The sequence below is a fragment of the Euprymna scolopes genome, chromosome 22, assembly GCF_053919585.1.
Source record: "Euprymna scolopes isolate OS-2025 chromosome 22, ASM5391958v1, whole genome shotgun sequence".
Classification (NCBI taxonomy): domain Eukaryota; kingdom Metazoa; phylum Mollusca; class Cephalopoda; order Sepiida; family Sepiolidae; genus Euprymna; species Euprymna scolopes.
In genome coordinates this window covers 44,134,921-44,156,322 of record NC_136503.1, presented here as the reverse complement: position 1 = coordinate 44,156,322, position 21,402 = coordinate 44,134,921, and the positions used below count along the sequence as shown (strand labels likewise).

Here is a 21,402-nt window from a genome sequence, read left to right as displayed (position 1 = left end):
GTAAGTTGCACGTTGGTGGTAGCACTTTTTTTTTCTCTTTGCAAAGCTTAAAAATTTACACATGAAATTTCGAAAAATAAATACATCATTTCAAAGAAGTATCACAAAAGAATAGTGTGTGTCCTCCAGACCATTGTTAGACAACTGGTAGTGCATGTCTTAAGAACCTTCATAAGCATGAGGAGTGTCAGATGCAAAGATAATGTCAGTATTCTGAGATGGGATTGGTACATGCAGAATACTGCACACTTACCCAAAAACCATCTACATTTTAAATCTTGAATAATGACGTCAATTTGTACTCTTTGATAAAATACTGCAGAAGTTTCAAAACATAAAATGGGATACAGTTAAACTTTTGGAAACTAAAATCCAAGAAAGTAACCTAACAAATAAAGTGATTAACTAAAAGTTTTTCATTATATAGATTGTCTTAACTGAAGTAATTCTTTAAATAAGTTGTAGCAAATTATATTTATCACCACACTCTTCAGCACATCCAGTTACACTTTGATGTTGACTTTCAAGCTGACTTCGAAGATGTGAGGTGGCATGATGTGACCCTTACTTGAAACCACACCAAAAACCATAACCGTGGCTGGAAATTTCGTTGAACTGTCCGGATTTGTATTTTGAGCGTGCTGGCAATTGTCCTGTTGTCAGAACTTGGATTGGTAGAGAGCATGAGTTGTACAGTGGCGCATCTCCGATCTTGCTTTTTGAACGTTGTGTCACTTTCAAACATAATAGAAGGCTCCTATTGCTCTTGGGATTTTAACACAACTGGCCAACTAGTCTGCAACAAAAAACAAAACTGGTTTTCATCAAACGGAAATGGAATCATGTCGTCTTTTCTAAGGCGATAATTTTATCATTCCAACCTGTAATTTTCTGTAGGATTTGGATGGATGTGTGAAACTTGAGTCTTCCTGCAGTGGTCCCTACTAGTAATGCAATAGGAGAGGGAGGATTTTGTCTCTGCATGTGTATGTCCAATTAAGTCAAAAACTATAAAACAAACACTCACAAAGTTGGTATATTCTTGATTGGCATTGATATCTTGATAAATCTATATATATAAAAGCGAAAATGTGTGTATGTATGTTCACTTTTTGTGTATGTCTGCAAAAGGATTTTTTTCGGCGGCTTCTTGAGGCCGTCGCTCATTTTTAAAACTTTTTATCACGTCGAAGTCATAATATCTACAAGTTACGAACGGAGGTCGCCCGTCTATTTAATTTGCCCGACTTTGAAATGTTAAATATTCAACGTTTTGGGATCGCCACATATTGCTTTCGTTTTTCGGTATACAAAAAAAACGAAACTCTATTCGAATCACTGGCCCACGGCCAGTGGTCTCTAGAAAGCGATGTAACGTTTGGTCAATGCCAGCTTATAGTTGTCATATCAGACAGTTGCTTTCATTTCGAGATGAAACACTTCCCTAATAAACAGGGGAACTGTTTTTCCCCAAAGTTAGGTAAAAACAAACAAACCGGGTTATTGACCTCATTAAAAACTGTCCCGCAGAAAATGTTAACTGCTGCATAGCTATTGCTTTTGTCGTCGTAACGCTTGCACAAAATGTTTAGTATGACTTCCGTGTGGGCACCTGTCAATTCTCTTCTTACTTAAATAAATTCAAACATCTTTCAGTAACTCATTCTGGTTGGCTGAGTTTGTGGGTGGGTGTGTGTGTGTGTGTGTGTGTGTGCGCGCGCGCGCGTTTTCGTGTATGTCCAAGAAAGGCTTTTTTCCGAGAACCGATCAGTCGCCTCACAACTTAAAACTTTTTATATCGCACCTAAATGATAATATCTACGAGTTAACAACCGGGGTCGCCTGTCTATTTAATTTGCCCGACTTTCAAAAGATAAATATTCAACAATTTTCGATTGCTGCATGTGCATTAAGCTTTTTCGTATAAAAAAAAAAAAAAGTGAACAGACTCGCGGTAAATAAAACGTCCTGCACTCAAAGTTGGCGTTATTAACACGTCAAAAATGGGCACCTGCCGTTAAACATCACACTTTTTTTTTCACACTCCATTATTTTCTAACTGCGCGTCAAGGCTTTGTTTTTTTTTTAAAAACAAACACCCGGCTGACGATTTACCCAAAAACACACACCTACAAACACCCGGGCAATTGTCTGGCTGAAGTGAAAGAGGGATGGAGGAGAGGGATGTAGAAAAACGGAAGAGGAAGCGAGACGGATTGAGAAAGGTAGAGAGATGGAAGTTTTAATATATGGATGCTACATATACTTTTAATCTCCTGTATTTTGTTTTTATGGTCCTATCAACTGTCAAGTTTATGTAAAAGAGCCTTAGAAAACTGCTTGAAGACCTGCTTAGCCTAACAGACGTGTTCACCAACCTATCCATCTTAAAGTGTCTGTCATAATAAATTGGTGCATTTGTTTTACTTCCGTAATGTACACAATATGACGCATTCTGTAATCAATTCCCATCGATTAATCTCAATATATTGCTTACCTAATACAATTATAAAGCAAAATAAAGGCCTGAGTGGATCCTCCCCTGATTTGGCAACAGTATTCCATATTCTATAAATAGAGGATTACATCAAGAAGCAGATACTTTATTTACTAATAGAATAATTCAACCATTTCTTTTCAGTAACCTCTGATCAACGGATTGTATACAAGTTTTCCATTTTAGACCTAGAGTGAAAGTCAGTCATGCATGCAAATGACTTGTATTTGTTTTAAATATCAGTACAATTTTAAAATACTATTTCTATAAAAAAAAATGCCTCTCTAGGTCAGCAAACAACACTTTTAGTGCATCACCATATTATTTCAGCCATCGGTCGATGTATAAAACAGACTTAGAAATGACATTGAAAACTTGCCCCTGTTTCACTGAAAAATTCATCTTAAATTGTCCATTTTTTGTTGGTGCATTTGATTTACTACCGTCATGAAGTCTACATGAATTCAAACAATTATCAACATCTACAATCTAACACAATCTTATCTAATCATTGGCAATACTGTTGATCATATTGTGCTTTTGTAAGTCTTTAATTGCATTATTCAAACTAGCATTTCATTTATATTAGTTAAATGCATGAAAATATGAGACAAAATGTTTCTGGTCTGATGATCAAAAGTTTTGACAACATTTCTCCTGACACCATCACTTCCTTACATATTCATTATGCAATGTACTTATGAGTTGTTCACACGTTTTAGTAAAGGAAGATAACATTGAGCAATAGAAATTTATTTTATCCATTTTGTGTGTGTGTGTGTGTGTGTGTGTGCAGGGGGGGTTACTGTACTGTTTAAAAATATGTAGAAATCCACTTAAAAATCTGCCTCGACTTATGGATTCGTTCATCTTAAATTGTCTGCCATTTTAAATGGGTACATTCGATTTACTATTATCACAAACTCTACATGCACACAAACAATTATTAACAGCCACAATCTGACATGACGTTATATAATCATGAATCCCATTGATTGATCTTAAATATATTATGTTGTTTGGATGCACAGTCATATTTAATTGTTATATAAATTGTTATTTTGTTTATATCAGTAAATACATGAAAAATACAAGATAAAATGTTTCCAGACTAATATGTAAACATTCTGATGGCCATTAAAAAAGCACTGGCAACTGCTGTAAATCTTTAATTACATTATTCAAACTGACATTCCATTTATATTGGTAAATGTGTGAAAGCATTAGACTGAATATTTTCAGTCTGGCAGACATCAAAATGGCTAGTAACATTTCATTTCTCCAGACATTTTTTAAAAAATTTTATTGCCTCACACATTCAGTATGTAATGTCATTAAATGTTGACAGATTTAATAAAGGAAAATAAATGGTAAGCCGATAAAAATATAGGTTTACTAATGTATAAGCCTAAGAAAATTCACTAATCCATCCATAAAAATCCCCATTTACTTATGTCCAAAGCAATATGATAAATTTGATATCCCATCCCTCTGCTGTGTGAAAATCTTTCTGCATTTACGTCCAAAAAATTGCTGCCAAGTTGTCTGTTTCTATTTGCCTTCCCATGAAAGCAAAGTACCCCCCTAACCCTTTCTAAATAATAAATTGACCACAGCTTTCCGGTTCATAACTGAAAACCAGTCAGTTTGCAAAAAAGTAAGGATACAGTTTTTGTTCAAAAGTTTTAATCATTCCATTTGAAACTATATCGAGTTTAATATAAGAACTGGGTAGGTGGAGGTACCATACTGCTCATGTTTGTATCACCTTGAAGAGAAAGGCAGCCATGTTTACTTCGATTCTTTTGTAAGCCAGTATAATAAGAAAAGGCTTTATGATTGATTAAAAAGTATATATTCCTTTGAGCATTTCATAGTTCTTCTAGAATTAAGATTTTTTTTTTTTTTTTTTAAGTTAAACCATTTTTTCTTCCTTTTTCCAGACATCTACAGCAAAATCTGTGAACACCATTATCAAGACAATCCCTTCTTCGCTCATTTCTATGGCCAAATCTGGTGGTGCCTTGACGAGTACAACTCCAGGTACAAAAACTATCGTTATTGCTGCCCCAAAAGGCCAAGCGGGAAGTTTTGGTGCACCAACAAAGATTATCACCTCTGTGCCGAAGCTGAGTGGTGGAGGTAACACCCAGTTTATTGTTGTGAGTCCGCAGCCAGGTGGAGCTGGTGGTGTAGTAGGTTAGTAGTATTGTTGTTGACTTTGTCTTTTTTATTTCTCCTCTTTTTTTCTTAATGTTACTAACTTGGTCTGTTTGAAAATACTGGCTTCCTGACCATCAGTGTTATTTTTTTTCTTTTCATCTTGCAAAACTCAGTCATGTTTTGCAAAGCCAAAGCAACAATTTTCCCCAACAAAATAACCAAAGCAAACACCATAACTAAGTAAATATTTGAAGGTATAAATATTTTGAAGCATAAACTTTTACCAAAACTTAACAAAATCTCTTTTTCTAATTTTTAATTTCTAATTTAATTTTTAATTTATTTTTTTATAAACCAATATCTTTAGTCACGGTTGGAGACAAAATGTGGTCTTCCGACAAGCCTATCCAGTAATAGAGATGTGATGTTTGCATCTAAAGAATTCTGTATATTTTCCTCCTTATATATTCCTTTCTTTTACCCTAGCTCTCTCTTATTTTTACTGTAATCCTTTTGTAATATCTTTTCACAGATATGTAGAAAATCCTTGCATAAAATACATTATGGATGTGAGTTTCTGCTAGTTTGCAGAAATGCGCTTGGGTCATTCCGTGTCAAATCATCCAGAAATATGGAACTTTGACACCCATATCCACAGATCTGGCTGTAGTTTGCACTGCAGATAGACAATATAGGAACTAAGAGATCTTGAAAATTTGAGCACATAACTCCAAGTGGTTTCTGATTTAGAGCATTTTTTGTTTTGGTGTTAGTAACATGATGTGACGCCCCGGGCGACAATTTTGTAATGTCATTTCTTTGAATATTTTCTGATTGAAAGATCGTACAGCCCTGAAAAATTCACTCTGGTAAGTTTTTGACCCAAGAAATCCAAAAATGGCATCAGATTTTCTCAAAAATGAAGCCTTATAGAGATATTAAGGGGTTTTGGATTTCTCCACATGTGCCCCAAAATCGAATAAAAAAAAAAAAAAAAAAAAAAAAAAAGAGTTTAGCTGACAAGACATATTACTTTCTTCATATATTTTTTTTAGACACAATAAATTGTCTCTGGACCAAAAATGGTTAAGTTCTTGTTTTTTTAAATCTGCATCTACGGGTATGAATGATTTGACATGGTATAACCTGCTTGTGCAACGTTTATTTATTTTTTTCTGCTATTTGGTTGCAATTCATTAGTTTCGCCTCCACCTCTTCTTGCTAAATTGATAATACTTAGGAGTAGATAACACTTTGAAGTTGTAAAATTTAATTTTGTGATAAGAGTAAGCTATTATATAAATGAGCAGCTGTATGTATGTTTGTGTGTCCTGTTCAAAATTTTTAAAGTACAAAACAAAGATCCAAAGATACATTCTTAATTGGCGTTTGTCTGGATGAATATATAAAATTTAAAAATAGTCATTTTTTGGAGGATAACTAGGCTAAGTTTCCTTACGAGTGGAGGTAGTTTTTCAGCCATTTCCAATCTATATATCTGTTGGTTGTTTTTGTTTTACGGCATATCAACCCTTTTCAGGTTATTTAATGCCAAATCCAAAGATTTTGAAGAAAAATTTTTTTTATAGAAAATATTTGTTGTTTTCAAGTCGGTTTCTATTTAACCCATAGTTGGGACCCTAACAGGTACTACCACTCCGGGTCAGAGTGGACTTGGGAGCAATGGCAATTAAAGGGTGGCTCCACACTCCCCAAAGCCCGCAAGTTGGGGCCCTCACCACTGGATATAATTTAAGGTCATATCTAGGACCCCTATATATCTGTAAAAGTGAAATTGTCTGTGTGTCTCTTTGTACATTTCCCTACCAAACTACTCTGTCAATTTTCAGTCTACAGAATCGAGATTTGACATAAGGGGTATTGAGATTTAGGGAAATCTTTTTAATCATTTTTCGGCCAGAAATTTGGCTGTCAAGGGGTCAAAGTTCAACAATTTGATCTTTGAAAACTCTACCATTTTTGGGTCTAAACACTTGAAATTTTAAATGTAGGTTACTTGGACATGGATCAAACTTTTTAATTTGATTTGAGCCTAAAACAAATGTTAATGGGTCAAAATTCAGGTCAAAGTTTAAAAAAATTTGACCTCTGCGGTCTCTACCAAATTACTCAGCCAATTTTTGGTCTAAACATTTAAAATTTTATATAAAATATATTCAGACATAGGGCAAGCTTTTTTTTTTTTTTTTTTTTTTTTTTTTTTTTTGCTGAAAATTTGTCTGTCAAGGGGTCAAAATTCAAAAGATTTTCCCTTTGCGATCTCTAGCAAACTATTCAGCCAATTTTGGGTCTAAACATTTGAAATTTTACATAAAGGGTATTCAGACATGCAGCAAGCTTTTTAATCTGTTTTTGGGCGAAGATTTGGTTGCCAGGAGGTCAAAGTTGAAAGAGTTGACCTTTGCAGACTCTACCAAACTCCTCCGCCAATTTTGGGTCTAAACACTTGAAATTTTAGATTTTGGTTATCTGGACATGAGTCAAACTTTTTGATATATATATATATATATATATATATGCACACAAGTTATGAACAATACATAGGGTCCAAGCAAAGCCGGGGTGAACTGCTAGGAAAAGGGAAGATGAATGACTTAGATTATCATTATTTCCAATACATTAAAACAATAGAAAGAGGAATGGGCTAGGTAGAGGTGAAAAAGAGATGGGGAGTGATAGCCGTGATAAAACAAGGAAAGGGGCAAGAGAAACAGATTTACAGAGATAAATAGCCGTGGACAATTTTGGGTAGCCCTGCTAGTTAATTATATGTTGCTAGAATTGATTTAAAATCTTTTTATAAAAACTAATGTAGACAAATTGAGATTGAGACTTCTACAGTAACTTCAGTTTCTTTTTAAACACTCTTTTTCTCTGCAGGAAGTAAACCTATTACCTTAACAGCATCCCAGTTAGCATCGACTCTCACATCTGGTGGATCCACTGCCCAAATCGTTTCAACTGGTGGAACTCCAGGTTCAAAGCCGGTTGTTACTATTCTAACCACATCAGGTAAGAACATTCATTGGTTGATTTCTTTTCAGTTCTTGTCCCCCCCCCCCTATTAAAAAACAGTAATATAGAAGAATCTGCATTATGTAGTACCCATGATGAAAAGGAAATATCATATTCCCAAAATCACCTAAACTGATCAAGTCGTTTTATTTTTATAAAGAAAATCATTTTTTTTAACAATTAATGGGAATTTGTAGATATTACAAAAAGCTCACAAGTTTGAATTATTGAGTCTCTCTTTTTTTTATTTTTTTTTTTTATTTTTTATTTTTTTTTAATTACATTTTCACCCCAAACAAGGCGCATTGCCACTTTGGTATAGGGGGCTACTATCAGGGGCAGCAACTACTGGGGCACTATGTTGGGATTTTGGCAGCAAGATGTCGGTTCACGTTGTACTTGAACTTCTGCATGTCAGTACAGTTGGGGAAGCAGGAACTTGGAATGGAATTCCAGAGTCTAGCGGTTCTGGGGAAGAAACTACTGGAGTAGAAAGATCTTTTACATCTAGGGACCTCTAATGTGTGGGGGTGGGATTTAGCTGCCTGTCTGGTTTGTCGAGGGTGTCTACGTCGTGGGGGCACAAGTGTCTGCAGTTCATCAGAGCATTCACCATTAAAATACTTGTAGAACAGGCAGAGGGATGCAACGTTTCATCGATGGGACAGGGGCTGAAGCTTAGATGCCAGTTCAGGGCCTATCAGATTGGCGACTCTTTTTTGAACCTTGTCTAGGAGCGAGGGGCTAGTAGCAGATGCACCGGCCCAAATGTGACAACAATACTCCATACATGGGCGAATGGTGGCCTTATAGAGGTACAGGATACTTTCAGGTGTCAGCAGTTTTCTAGCACAGTAGAGAGAGCCTACCTTTTTCGCAGCGGCCCTGGCAATGTTTTCAATATAATTGTTCCAACTCATGTTTCCTGTGAACGTTAGGCCAAGCAGTTTGAAAGATGTACTCTCAGACAGGGAGTCACTGGCCATTGCTATTGGTGGCAGAGAAAGTTTCTTCTAATTAGTGAAGGAAACCAGTTTAGTCTTGGCAGCATTGAATGTGACCATCCATTTATGTCCCCATTCCACTACAGATTGGAGGTCATCCTCTAGTGTTTTTGCCATTTCTTTAGATATGTGTTTGTTTGTTTTCCTGTCATACCTGTTATAGAGTGTAGTGTTATCAGCATATATACCCATCTCAGAGGCAGTTTTGTCGGGGAGGTCGTTAATGAATATTAGGAACAATATATATATAATTTGATTTTCTTAGTTTAAAATAAAACTAATTGATCAATTTATGTGATTTTTGGAATATGATAATTTTTTTCCATCATGGGCACTTACATCATACAGATTTTTATTTTTGTTTTTAATATAGGGAGAGTTCTGGACAAGAACCTTTCTTTGTTTTGTTTTTTTTATTTTCACACAGTAACGTCTCTTTTATTTTAATTACTGGTACTTGTACAATTTAATCAAGCCATAAAAAAATGAAAATATCAAAAAAAGTTTAAAATGCACGTATCCGTTATGGAATGAAGTTCTCTGAAAAAAAAATTTCACCTAATTTTATCAAGTAATTTTTTCTTTTTACAGCGAAAAACAATTTATGATTCCTAGCAAAAGGTTCGATTATTAGGATTGAAGATGGGGAGGGCGTGTCTACGCTTTAAACTGAGTTATCTCCCCGTGGCGTGTTAAAAAAATTCAAAGATTTCTGTCTTCAATGCACTGTCATAAAAACATGTTTTTCTGCTGTAAAAAAAAAAAACTACTCGATCAAATTCAGTAAAAAAAATCTTTTTTTTTTTTTTTTTTTTTTTTTTTAGATCTTCAGTCCAAAACGGATATGTACAATATAACTTTTTTTTTTTTTTTTTTTGATATTTTCAATTTTTAATGTCTTGATTAAACTGTACAAGTGCCTGATTACTAATCACATTTTAAATTTAAAATGTAAGAAAAAATCTTTCCTATGTGTGAATATTGTGAATTATAATGTGGAATTGATTTAATAATTTTTACCAATGAATCTGTGAAATTATAGTGCTTTTGGACATTGTTATTGATTGGTATTTTCATTGGATACCTACAATATTTTTGTTCTGAAGATAATGCAGTGTTTCTGTTTGTTTTTGTTTTTTTTTTGTTTTTTTTTAATTTATTTTGAATTATTGATTTAAAAAAAATTTTTTTTTAATTATTAATAACATGTTTATATTATTATTATTATTATATTCTCAATCTTTGTATCTTTGTTAGTTTTTAATAAATAAAATCTGAAGAACTCATAATTTTTTGTGATACATCATAAAAGATGGTTATGTGGAGCCTGTAATCCAAATGTTTGCGTCAAACTTCTGAAATTTTTAAAGCTTTAACTGTGGCTTCTAAAGTAATAATGAATTTTCTTCAACTATACAGCCATACAGTACTTTTTTTTTTTTTTTTTTGCATTACTTCCAGGTTAAATTTATTTTGAAAATCTCCAGTACTAATTGGCTCTTGATTACTCTCTCATCACTTTATAGAGTGAAGCTTAACTTTTAAAAAACATCCAATACCACCCAAAATCGCATTGACCTGAAGTAATGTTTATATTTCCGATTCACTTTGTTTAAATCTATCTTAAAATGTTTTCAATCAAAAGTAAATAACTGTTTATATGAGATTTACATCCATGTACAGATATTTATTTCTGTATCTCATAATCTATATATTAATACGATAGCATGTGTTATTTCGTATGTTACACTTAGATTTTTTTTCTTCCAGGTGTGACTGTCGTTTAATTGTTATGACCTTCCATTTCTTATAATAAATAATTTTACCAAGAATTCTTCATAGGTTTTCTGAAGCAACTCGGTCTATTGAAAATTTTCTGAGTCCCAAGCCTAAGTAAGCAATTACTTGGGGGAAAAAAAAAATGGTCAAGAAATTTTACTATATATTTTTCTTTGTCAAGTTTTGGTTTTAGTTTCAATTCAAACTGATGCACCCAAGTCATATGGAAGTTTTTTGTTTTTTTTTAAATCACATATAATATAAAAGAATCTATAGAAAATTGACTCTTTAATAATATATATAAAAACTGCATAAATTAAAATATCATATTTAAGCGTATTTTACAACCAGGTAACACCGGGTGTCCTTGTTAGCTTAGATAAATACTTGTCCAGTTTTAACAAAAGAGCTACAATAATATCCGGGTGTCTCCATTTACGTTGAACATCCACAGAATGCCAACATCAATATATTACTTATGAAAGAGTCTGCTGTGAAATTTCCACAGGTCCCACTAGTTTTCATAATTGATATAACTATTTTCTACGTGAATATCTGCTTTTCATGGTAAGTGAAATAATTTATTTGTACTGCTGCATTTTAAGAACTGAATTCTCATAAATGTTCGCTTGGGATTGATCGGAAGCTGGCGTAAACCGTCGGAATATGCTGAGCACCGATCAAAAAAATTTGTTAGGAAACAGAAAATAACATTTATCAGATATTAATTACAATAAATAATAAAAAAAAAATTGAAAAACAATAAAATGAAATATAACAACAACCTACAATAAGTTTCAAATATTGTTTCATTTTTTTTTTGTGTAAATAAGTAGAAACCTTTCTTTTTTTTTTTCTTTTTTTTATGGTTAAAAAAAAATTAATGTACCTTGAGCACAAAAATCGGCTGAGGGTAGTGCACCTTTAAGTGAAACTATCGCTTACAGAAGCTCTTTTTTTTTTTTTTTACACTGCACTTCTTGCCACATATTAAGCACTTCAATTCCAAGGGTTTGTTTTTTGACAATATTGGTCCAGCATCTGTAATATTTTATCTGAGCTTGTTAAAGTCATTGTTGTGTGCTCCATTGTTATGACTGATTAAAATTTAAAAACTTAATTTATTTTTTCTTCCAATTTATCAAAACTTGTTCGGTTTTGCTCCTTATTGGCTAACTACATTTGTTATCGCTTTTTGATTGGCTGATCAACTGAATCAGCACTCGGCATATTTGGCGGTTTTTGTTAGCTTCCAGTTGCGGCAAGCTGGTATTTACGAGGATCGTGCTTTTAAAATGTAGTTGTACAAATTTATTCGATAACTATTATTTGTAGTGCAAATGACAACATAATAAAAAGGTGTGCTTGTTGTATAAGTGAAATAAGGCAAGTCAAAATAAAATAGAAAAATTTATGAATGTGCTTATAAATTGAAAGTATTAGTGTACATAAAAGAAATTATAAAATTTTAATAAAAAAAATTAAATTTAAGCTAGTGCATTGTAGAAGGTTATCTCCTTTCTAATACGAAGACACTATGCAGTCTTGTGATTCGGGATTCTCTTGATACTGAATTGTAAATTAATTTTATATCTTATTAGCAGGGCTACCCGGTGTTGCCAACGGCAAAAATATAACATTTCTATTAAAACTTCTATCTCTTTCTTCGTTTCTTTACCTTTTTTCTTCCCAATCCCCTCCTTCTCCACCGCCTAGCCCATTCCTCTCTAACTAGATATACACACAAATGACTCTCGTTTATATAATAGATTCCTCAAGAAATGAGTCATCTTCTTTTCAAATTACTACATAAGAACTTTGAAAATAGACCCTCCCTGACGAAAGGTGACTCTAATGATCCCTCAGTAAATGAGTAAATTTTTCTAAATTTTAAATATTCTTTCAGGTCAACATTTTTTATGGATTTTTGTCTAGTAGTTTTGAACTAAACATGCACACAGACAACTGAAAAGAAAAAATTTTTTTTTTTTTTTTTTTTTTTCAAGTTTAGTAACAATCTGTTTGAAAATAGACATTTAAATGAAAAGTTTTTTGACTATATATATATATATATATATATTTTTTTTTTTTTTTTTTTTTTAACCAAGTAATTGTTTACTTAGGCTTGGGACTTGGAAAATTTTCAATAGACTGTTTAGTTAAATTAAAATTACTTTTGTATTTAACATTTCTTTTTTAAATTATTAATTATTTTATTTGCTTTTTTATTTTAGCTCAATCCCTGTCTACATCTAATCTGAGTAGTGTTATGAGTGCTGCTGCTCAAGTCACTGTTGCTGGTGCTACCAAAGCAGCTACTTCCATCCTTCCTTCAACTACGTCAACCCCTCCGACCATATCTATTGTCGCCCAGCCAGTTCCAAGTAACACTGCTGCCACGACACAGTTGCCAACAGCCACAACAGTACAGCTATCTGTGACCCCAACCATCAAAACTCTAACTTCGTCACTAACGAGTGGTGCAACGCAGGCTCCTGGTACTCCTGTGCGTATATCAATTCTTCCTTCGCCCCAAGGTGCTGCCTCGCTGGTCAACCCTAGCTCAGCAATTACTCAGGTTGTCAGCGTAACTCCAACCACTCCTGTCACTACAGCCAAAGTTACTGTCCAGCCATCCATCAAACAAATGGAGAAAGTTACTACTCCAGTGACCACTACCATGACCATTCCAGTCACCCGCACAGTGACTGCAGGCATTCTTACATCCCCGAATGCTGCTTCAGCTACGACTGTAACTGTTGTGCCAACTGGCAACCCGACAGTGAAACCTGCTCTGGCTGCCTCAGGGGACAATACAGCTTCTACGGAAATTAAAGACGTTCTACCCAACATTGTGAGTAAAGTAGATCCAGCAGTCAAAAACGAGTCCGAAGAGAAACCTAGCAGTGATAAAAGTGCCAATGTTCCGAAATCTGAAGGTGAAACTGCTGATGCTACCATGAAAATGGAAACTGACCCGCCCGCAACAAAAAAAGAGGAAGCAATGGACACTAATGATAAAAAGGTGCTGACCGCAGGGGACTCTGTGAAACCGGAAAAGAAAGAATCCGATCCCGAGCCCATGGACACTACAAGTGCCCCCGGCACTACGGTCCCAGTGAAAATCAGTACGGTCAATGGAGAACTTGTAAAACCAACCGTGGTAAAGGCAACGACACCCGCCACTTCAGCTCCTGTTTCTGTTACAACTCGGCCCTCAACAACAGATGTGTCAGGTAAGTACAAATTATTTGTATCAAGAAAAGATTTCGGATGTGATTTATGGATATATATATATATATATATATATATATATATATATAGCACAAATCTTGGCATGGATAGGGTGTAGACTACAATCGCGTCTTAGAAATGCCGACAGTTAAAATGTAATAGATGTTGAAAATGGATTATAAAAACAAATGTGAATATTGAATGAAAAAATATTGGGTGCTTGTCCAAAATTTAACCTCCATGAAATAAAAACAAAGAAAATTTGCATGATGTAAGTACTGGTGGAAGAAAGAAAATATTGTGTACCAAAAATCATAAATTGATCGACTAGTTTTATTTTTGAATTAAAAAAGAAAAAAAAAAAAGAAGATTTATGCCCAAACTACAAGCCATGCCCTTGCGATCCCAAATTGAAAACACTCTAAAGGAAAAAGGGAGATAACTCCAAATAATTCAAACTTGCAAGACTTTAAAAAGCCATTCTTAACTTGAGGAGAGACATTAAAAAGGATTCTCTTTATAAAAATAAAACTACTGAATCAATTTATGTGATATTCAGTACACAATATTTTCTTTCATACAGATTTTTCTTTTTTTTTTTTTTTCTATACTGGGGATTTTGGATAAGCAGCAAATATCCAAATACCATACTGATGTACTAATTTACAAATGATTGGAGGTTATTTTCTCTGAGTAAATTTTTAGGAAAATATGTTTGAAGTGAGCAAATGTACTAGTGTTAGAAGTGTATCTGTCTATGCTTGTTTTCTGTCAGTGTGTATATGCGTGTGAGAGGAATGTGCAAATGAGTTCAGTAGGCATTGTGTGTGTTTGCGTGTGTACTGCTTTTGTCACAGTATAAATATATGAACTTGTGTGTGGAGGAATTGGAAATAGTTGTTCATTTCCCCTAGCCTTTAAAAGCAAAGGCCTAATATTGGTTAACAGACTCTTTTCCTTGTTCCTTAGTGTTTGGAATGTTGAAATTCTGATCCTTTTATATTTGATGATTGGATCAGACAATGAATTTGCATTTTTGTTTTTTGTAGGACAACATTTGTTTGCTATCTTATTTTTTTTTCTCTCCAATCAAATTCTCATTGATTCCCCTATTTGTACAAAAATATGATTGCTTATTGATCCCCCAATTTATCGGAGAGGGACCTATGTTTGCAGTGACGTCCGTCCAAACGATTGCCAGATAACCGGCCATTAGTTTTTCCTGAAATTTTGCCACAAATTTTATTTCATTAAATAGATGTGCACAGTAAAAAAAATTTTGCGAAAATTCCTGTTGTGTCCCCAGGGGCTCAAGAGGTCAAAAATGCTCCCAAATAACCTAAAAATGACACTTTTTGCTCCATAGCATTTGATCCATCCATTAGATTTTCCTAAAACTTGGCCAAAATGTGGAGGCCATTATTTTTAATATAAATTCAGTATGGGTGACTCTGGCAAAATTCTGGTTCGCATCCCTCTGGGACTTTTAGGGCTAAAAGAACATGCCTTTTTGGAGCTCTTTTTTCATATTACTCAAAAACTTGATATGTATGTCTATATAGTGGTTTTCCATGGTACTGAATTCAAATATACATGTCTTAAGGCGTGAAACTGCACCGTTTGTCCATTTTCACTGGGATTCAGCATTCCCAGGAGCTCAAAAGGGGTCACAAATGTTCTAAAATTACAAAAAATGACACTCTTTACCCCATAACTTTTGCCCCATCCATTAGATTTTTCTGAAAATTGGTGAAAATGTGAAGACAACGTTGGCCCTTCACACTTCTCACATTCATTATTTCTTCACTATTTTGGTGCTGTCATCTCACATGCAGCACCAGAGGGGGACCACATATGCATGGCTTGTTCTTTTTTTAGGAGGGGAAATAATTTTTTATTGTTCCTTTTAAAACAAAAGGAAATGATTTTATTTTGTCTTTTTAAATTTCAGACCCTCTTGCAACACTTGCAACTGCTGCAGTGACCACTGCAACTAGTGCAGCTGCTGTTGGTAGTGCCTCAGCAACTTCTGTCGTAAAACAAGAGAGTAGCTCTGCCCCAATAACTGCAGCAGGAACACCAGCTCTAACCACACTAACGGCGGCTATTTCAGCAACAACCAATGGACTTCCTTCCAATACAGAAACTGCTGACAACAAGCAAGTAAGTATTTTTATTATTTGTTACTTCGATGCATCACCATCTTCAGTTTAATGTCTGTTTTATATGCCAGCATGTGTCAGGCAACTGATAGAAATTAACTTCCAAATTTATCTCTGACCAGGTTTTTATTTACCCCTTTTTTTATCAAATCCATCCCTATCACTTCCCATGTTTTCTGTGGTCTTCCCCTGCCAAATTACTCTGCTGCATCAACTGTACTACATTTACTCGCCCAAGAACTTATTGCTTTAATGTAACCAAACCAACAAAGTATCCTGTCGGACACACATCTCCCCATGCTGTCCAGATTTAATCTTCCTCTGAGGTCATCAGATCTAAGTCGGGTTTTAAGGATCAGTTTACACATTGTATTATTTTCATATCATTTTTCTCCATGCAACGCATGTTCTCAACTCTCACTAGGCAGGTGTCACTACCATGCATTATCATACTTTTCCTTCGTAGACTCTTTCTTCTTTGATCAATTGTAGCAATGCACTCCTGTTTAGTAATGTCAGAAGTTCTGTTTTCTTCTTGAATTTACTCCTACTTCTAACTCCTGCAATTACACCTGCTCCTCCCTGTGCACCAATGATATCACCAGGATGACAAAACTTCTGTACAACCTCAATATCTTTTTATTTATCCCCCCCCCCAATCCATCCAAATATACTTTTCTCTACATTCGAGTTCTCATTCATCTCTGTTATTTCATACTTCTGTTTCTTTTTTTATTTTATTTGGGAGTCATCAATTACCAAGGCCTGAAGGCCACTTGAGGATAAAGGTTAATGGATGTAAGATGATAGTGTAGTAATTGTTAATGGTGTAGATTGGGTAGAATTTGGATTATTTATGAGGAAAGCTCACCAAGAACTTGTTTACATTTGATTTGAAAGCTACCATGTTGTATTCAAGCGGAAAGCAGGTGAGTGGAACAGTGTTCCGCTGGCGGGCAGTTCTGAGAAAGAAGCTTTGTTCATGGAATCTGCATTTAGATTTAGGCATTGATAGAGGATGGGGAAAATTGTTGATAGTGTTGTAGCTAGTTGAGTGTTTTTTTTTTTTTTTGTGAAAGTTTGACAAGAAGGGACCATAGATTGGAGTTCAGTCGAGCACTTGCCATAAAATTAACAATAGAGCAGAGACGAGCTTGCAATGTCTCTGTGGGAAAGAAGAGACGTTGCGAGCCTGTCTCTGTTCTATCTTCTTGCACACAAACAAGTTACTTTCTAGTAATTTCATTGCACTTGTGTACCCAATGCTCACAAGTACCATAAAAAATTGAGTTCTTCTCTACTCCCTGTCTGCAAAGTGAACTTGATGTTTTAAACAAAATATCACTCTGCTCCAAATCAGGTCTGTGAGGTAAGTAGTCTTTTTTGTTGGCCCATTTTTATTTGTGTAGTTAGAAAACGAAAACTTTTGTATAAATGCAATAAAAGACAGTGCAGCAGTCATGGGTTTTGACGTACTGTTTTTCTCTTGATACAAACAGAAAACAAGTGCTGAGTAGTTGACTCATCCACAAATAGTGGCTTGGCATATGTATATAGTTTGTTGGATTAGTTTCAAAGTATGCAGACAGATACCCACACCCACCTATATGCAAACAGTTGGAATTTGAGAGTTGTATAAATCAAATGCTCTCTAAATTAGCCAGCCGGCTATGTAGAGTGTTGTCTCATATTTTATGAAGTTTACTATTGTCTGTCATGATCTCTTTTCAGTTTGAGTAAAATAAAGTTTTTTTTTTGTCTGTTCTTTCTCCTTCATAACAGAAGAACATTTAGAGTTAATGATTATTGACCTCTACAAAATTCCTTTATGGTAGTAGGCAGGCAGGCTCGAACCCGTGACGTAAACTAAAGAATAAGCGAAGTAAAAAAAAAATAAACGTTGCCCGCGTGTCTAAAGATGTAAAAGAAAAATAAAATAGTTTTGGTCGTGAGGCTGGATTGAACCCGGGAGCCTTGACGCGGAGGTGAAACAAACTACAACCACTTAACCGTCTAGGCCAAGAGTAAGAGGAATTGATTATAGTTTTAAAATAAGGCTTATAAAGCGAGTGAAAGAGGTTTGATTGACAGATAGCCACTAAATGAGGTCATCGCGGGAGCGTTACGAGATGACGTAGCAGTATTTTTTTTTTTTTGTTTTACTTCACATTAGCGTTTATTAAATTACGTATTTCGTTTCCTGTCTAGATATCTGTCTCTATCTGTTTCTCTCTCTCTCTCTGTTTGCGTTTGTGTATGTGTGTGTCCCTCTCTCTCTCTCTCACTTCGTCTTCCTTACTCTAAAGAGTGTTACTAATAAAGAAAATGGCGTCTGGCTGTTTTTTTTTTTGTAAAAACTTTGATCGTTAATATTTTTTGTAAGCATATTTTTTTTACTTCACACTTTTGGCTTGTTATTTTTCGTTTAACTATCGTATCTAACTATTTTTAATGTGCTAATAACTTTGGTAACGTTGTCATAGCGTAGAAGTTCATAGTTTAGCTTGTGTGAGGGTTAAATTTTTTTTTTACCGATAACGTTTTTTAAATTCAGACTGCCATTAGAGCTTGCTGACGTCAAGATCACGTGACATGACTCAGCGGGTTTTAAATACAAGTTGACCCAAAATAAACGACCCCGTGTATACTTTGTAGAAGAGTTGGCACCCATATTTTTTGGGGTAGTTATAAATCGATTTAAAAATATGTAATGTTTAACATTAAATTGTCACTTTTTTGGGGGCCCCTCCCTGCAGAAAATCGATCAGTTGACGCACTTCTGATGGTCCTTTTGGGCTAATTTTTCGATTTTTCGATAAAGTGTTTTGAACTCGAAGGCGGAAAAGAAAGTGAAAGAAAACGTGAGATCTTACCGTGATGCTATGAGGCTGTAAAAAGTGAAAAGCATTGAAATTTATCGATGTCAATCAAAAAGTTGACTTGCAAAAATGAATGTTGGCTAGAAGCCAGTTCAGCTTTCCGCCGTATCATTTTGGGGAAAACCAACTCCCCACAAAAAGGGTGTGTCCAAATGAATAGCAATTGTCTGATATGAGGGGTTTCCCTCAGATTAAGCAAAGCTGATTGCTTTCTGGACATCTCTGCACGAAAGGCCGGGAAGCTGCCTTCGCTTTCGATTCAGTTTCGGCTTTTATACAAAAAAGCCGAACAAACACGTGAGAGGAAGGAATAGCGTGAATTTTATAAAAGTCAATGTAAATAAATCTAGATATGACGTCCCTTCGGAAACCATAGATATTATGATCTAGGGAATAGGTACTTGTACAGTTTAATCAAGACATTAAAAAAATGAAAATATCGAAAAAAAGATTATATTGTACGCATTTTTGAACTGAAAATCTCCAAAAAAAATTTTCACTTAATTTGATCGAGTAGATTTTTTTTTTTTTACAGTGGAAAAACACGTTTTTATGACAGCACGCTGAAGGCAGTAATCTTGGATTTTTAAAAAATTTTGTTTGGATTTTAGAAACGCCATGTTAAAGCGCCGACACTCCCTCCCTATCTTTAAGACTAGCTTTTCTTCTTAAAAATCAAATCTTTTGCTCGGTATCATAAAAAATTGTTTTTTCGCTGTAAAACAAAACTACTTGATGAAATTAAGTGAAATTTTTTTTTTTTTTTTCCGGAGAATTTCATTCCATAACGGATATGTACAATTTAAACTTTTTTTTGATATTTTCATTTTTTAATGTTTTGATTAAACTGTACAAGTGCTATGGAATATATAAAAAGTTGTAAAACATAATAAACCCACCAAGAACCCCGGCAAAAAAGCCTTTGCTGGACATACAAAAACACGCACGGCCGTTTTGTCTTTTATATATATATAGATGTTTTTTTTTGTTTTTTTTCTTGTAGGGTATAAAGACTGAATCTCCTGCAAAACCTCCAGGAACAACCATTAAAAAGGAAGCCAACCAATGGTATGATGTTGGAATTATTAAAGGAACCACTTGTTTAGTTTCCCATTGCCATTTACCATCAGAGACAGGCCAAGGCAATGGAGATGTAAGTATACAATAAAGAAGGACCCCCTCCCCCTTATTTTTTATGCCCTTTTCACATTATTTCATAATCATTACTTTTGTTTTTCTTTTCTCACTATTTTCCTTTCCATTTTTTCTTTTTCAAAGATACCTATTTATTATATAGGTCCTTTTCCAATGCTCCCCCCCCCATTGCATTCCGTTGGTATTCACTGGCTATCATGTTTCTTTTTATATATATTTATACTGTACTTAAGCGACACTCGCCCTAGGTGTGTTTAATTGGTTTTCTCTAAAGGAGTAAGTTTTATAGGAATATAGAATTCACAAGTGGCCCACAGTCACTTATAATATATATTTATCCTATATATGTGTAACATATTTTACCAATAAATAAGGAGAATGTATATTTCCTGAATTCTCAAATAAAATATTAAAATTTCCATTTAAACCTTATAAATAACAAATGGATATTTTTTTTCATGTGTACACAGTGAAAGACTGTCTATAACCTTAGAAAGGTAATGTACTCTTCAATTTTCGATAACATAACAGAAATGATAATTTATAGATTTTAAAAAACAGTTTATTTGAAATAAAGGATTATTTTCATCTGTAGACTCAAATTGAAGAGTTATCTCACATACTTTGCATTCAAGTTATCTCCCCTGAATTATTACTGAGGAAAAAGAGAATGTTTTCTATTTAGAAATACGAAAACTCTCTCCACATATGTGCGAGATTCAAAATAAGTTTGTTTTTTTTTCTTTCTGAGAATGGCTTTCATGCTAGGTGGAGAATGACTTTCATGCTAGGTGGAGAATGGCTTTCATGCTAGGTGGACATGTTCCATTTAGTTTTACATTTTTAACATGGTCTTCACACCTGATACCGATTTGTTCAGATTTTACATTTGGTCGCAGTCGGATGAGACTCCCAGCCAGCTAGCCATCTTAGCCTGGCTCTTTTTTATTGATCGTAGCTATAGTTCTGAGATAATATGAAAGTAAGTTGTATTTACTTTATATTACCCATGCATTCTCTCTGTAAATTGTTTACCCTAGCAATTCATGTCTATTTCAATTTCCTTCTGCATATTTACATAGAATTATCTTTAGTACGTACATCTGTGATTTTCACTTCCCTTCTTTGTGTATCATTTTGTTGTGTCACTCTTATGTTTGCCTTTGACGATCCTTCCCTGTCAGAAATAAATGTTTCCGCTACTGTTTCTGCCTCGTTATCTTTTCCCCTTTTTATTTCCTAGTTTGTATGTTTGCAAGAAAATGCAATACAAAAGATGGCTCTGTATGCTAAACAGTGTGTGTATATAAATATATATTTATGTATATGTTATTGTCCATCTATATAGACGAACTGTGACCCAACGGTTTACTGGTTATCTTTTCTGTTTTAATGGATGATGTCGCCATTTTGTTACTTCAGCAATCATGACGTTTGATTTGTGGTGTCATACATTGTTCGGAAACGAAAATACAAAATAACAATGTTCAGTT

At 34.4% G+C, this 21,402-nt stretch overlaps 1 protein-coding gene across 3 annotated transcripts in view; it reads left to right on the top strand.

Moving 5' to 3' along the window:
• LOC145243381 (host cell factor 2-like) overlaps positions 1-21,402 on the top strand; it is a 110,904-nt gene that overhangs the window by 77,224 nt on the left and 12,278 nt on the right. For all 3 annotated transcript variants that reach the window (XM_080106216.1, XM_080106215.1, XM_080106214.1), the window contains 5 exons: positions 4,441-4,696; positions 7,562-7,693; positions 12,714-13,715; positions 15,665-15,876; positions 19,758-19,907. In XM_080106216.1, the coding sequence (XP_079962342.1) occupies positions 4,441-4,696; positions 7,562-7,693; positions 12,714-13,715; positions 15,665-15,876; positions 19,758-19,907 (1,752 nt within the window). The remainder of the gene's footprint in view (positions 1-4,440; positions 4,697-7,561; positions 7,694-12,713; positions 13,716-15,664; positions 15,877-19,757; positions 19,908-21,402) is intronic.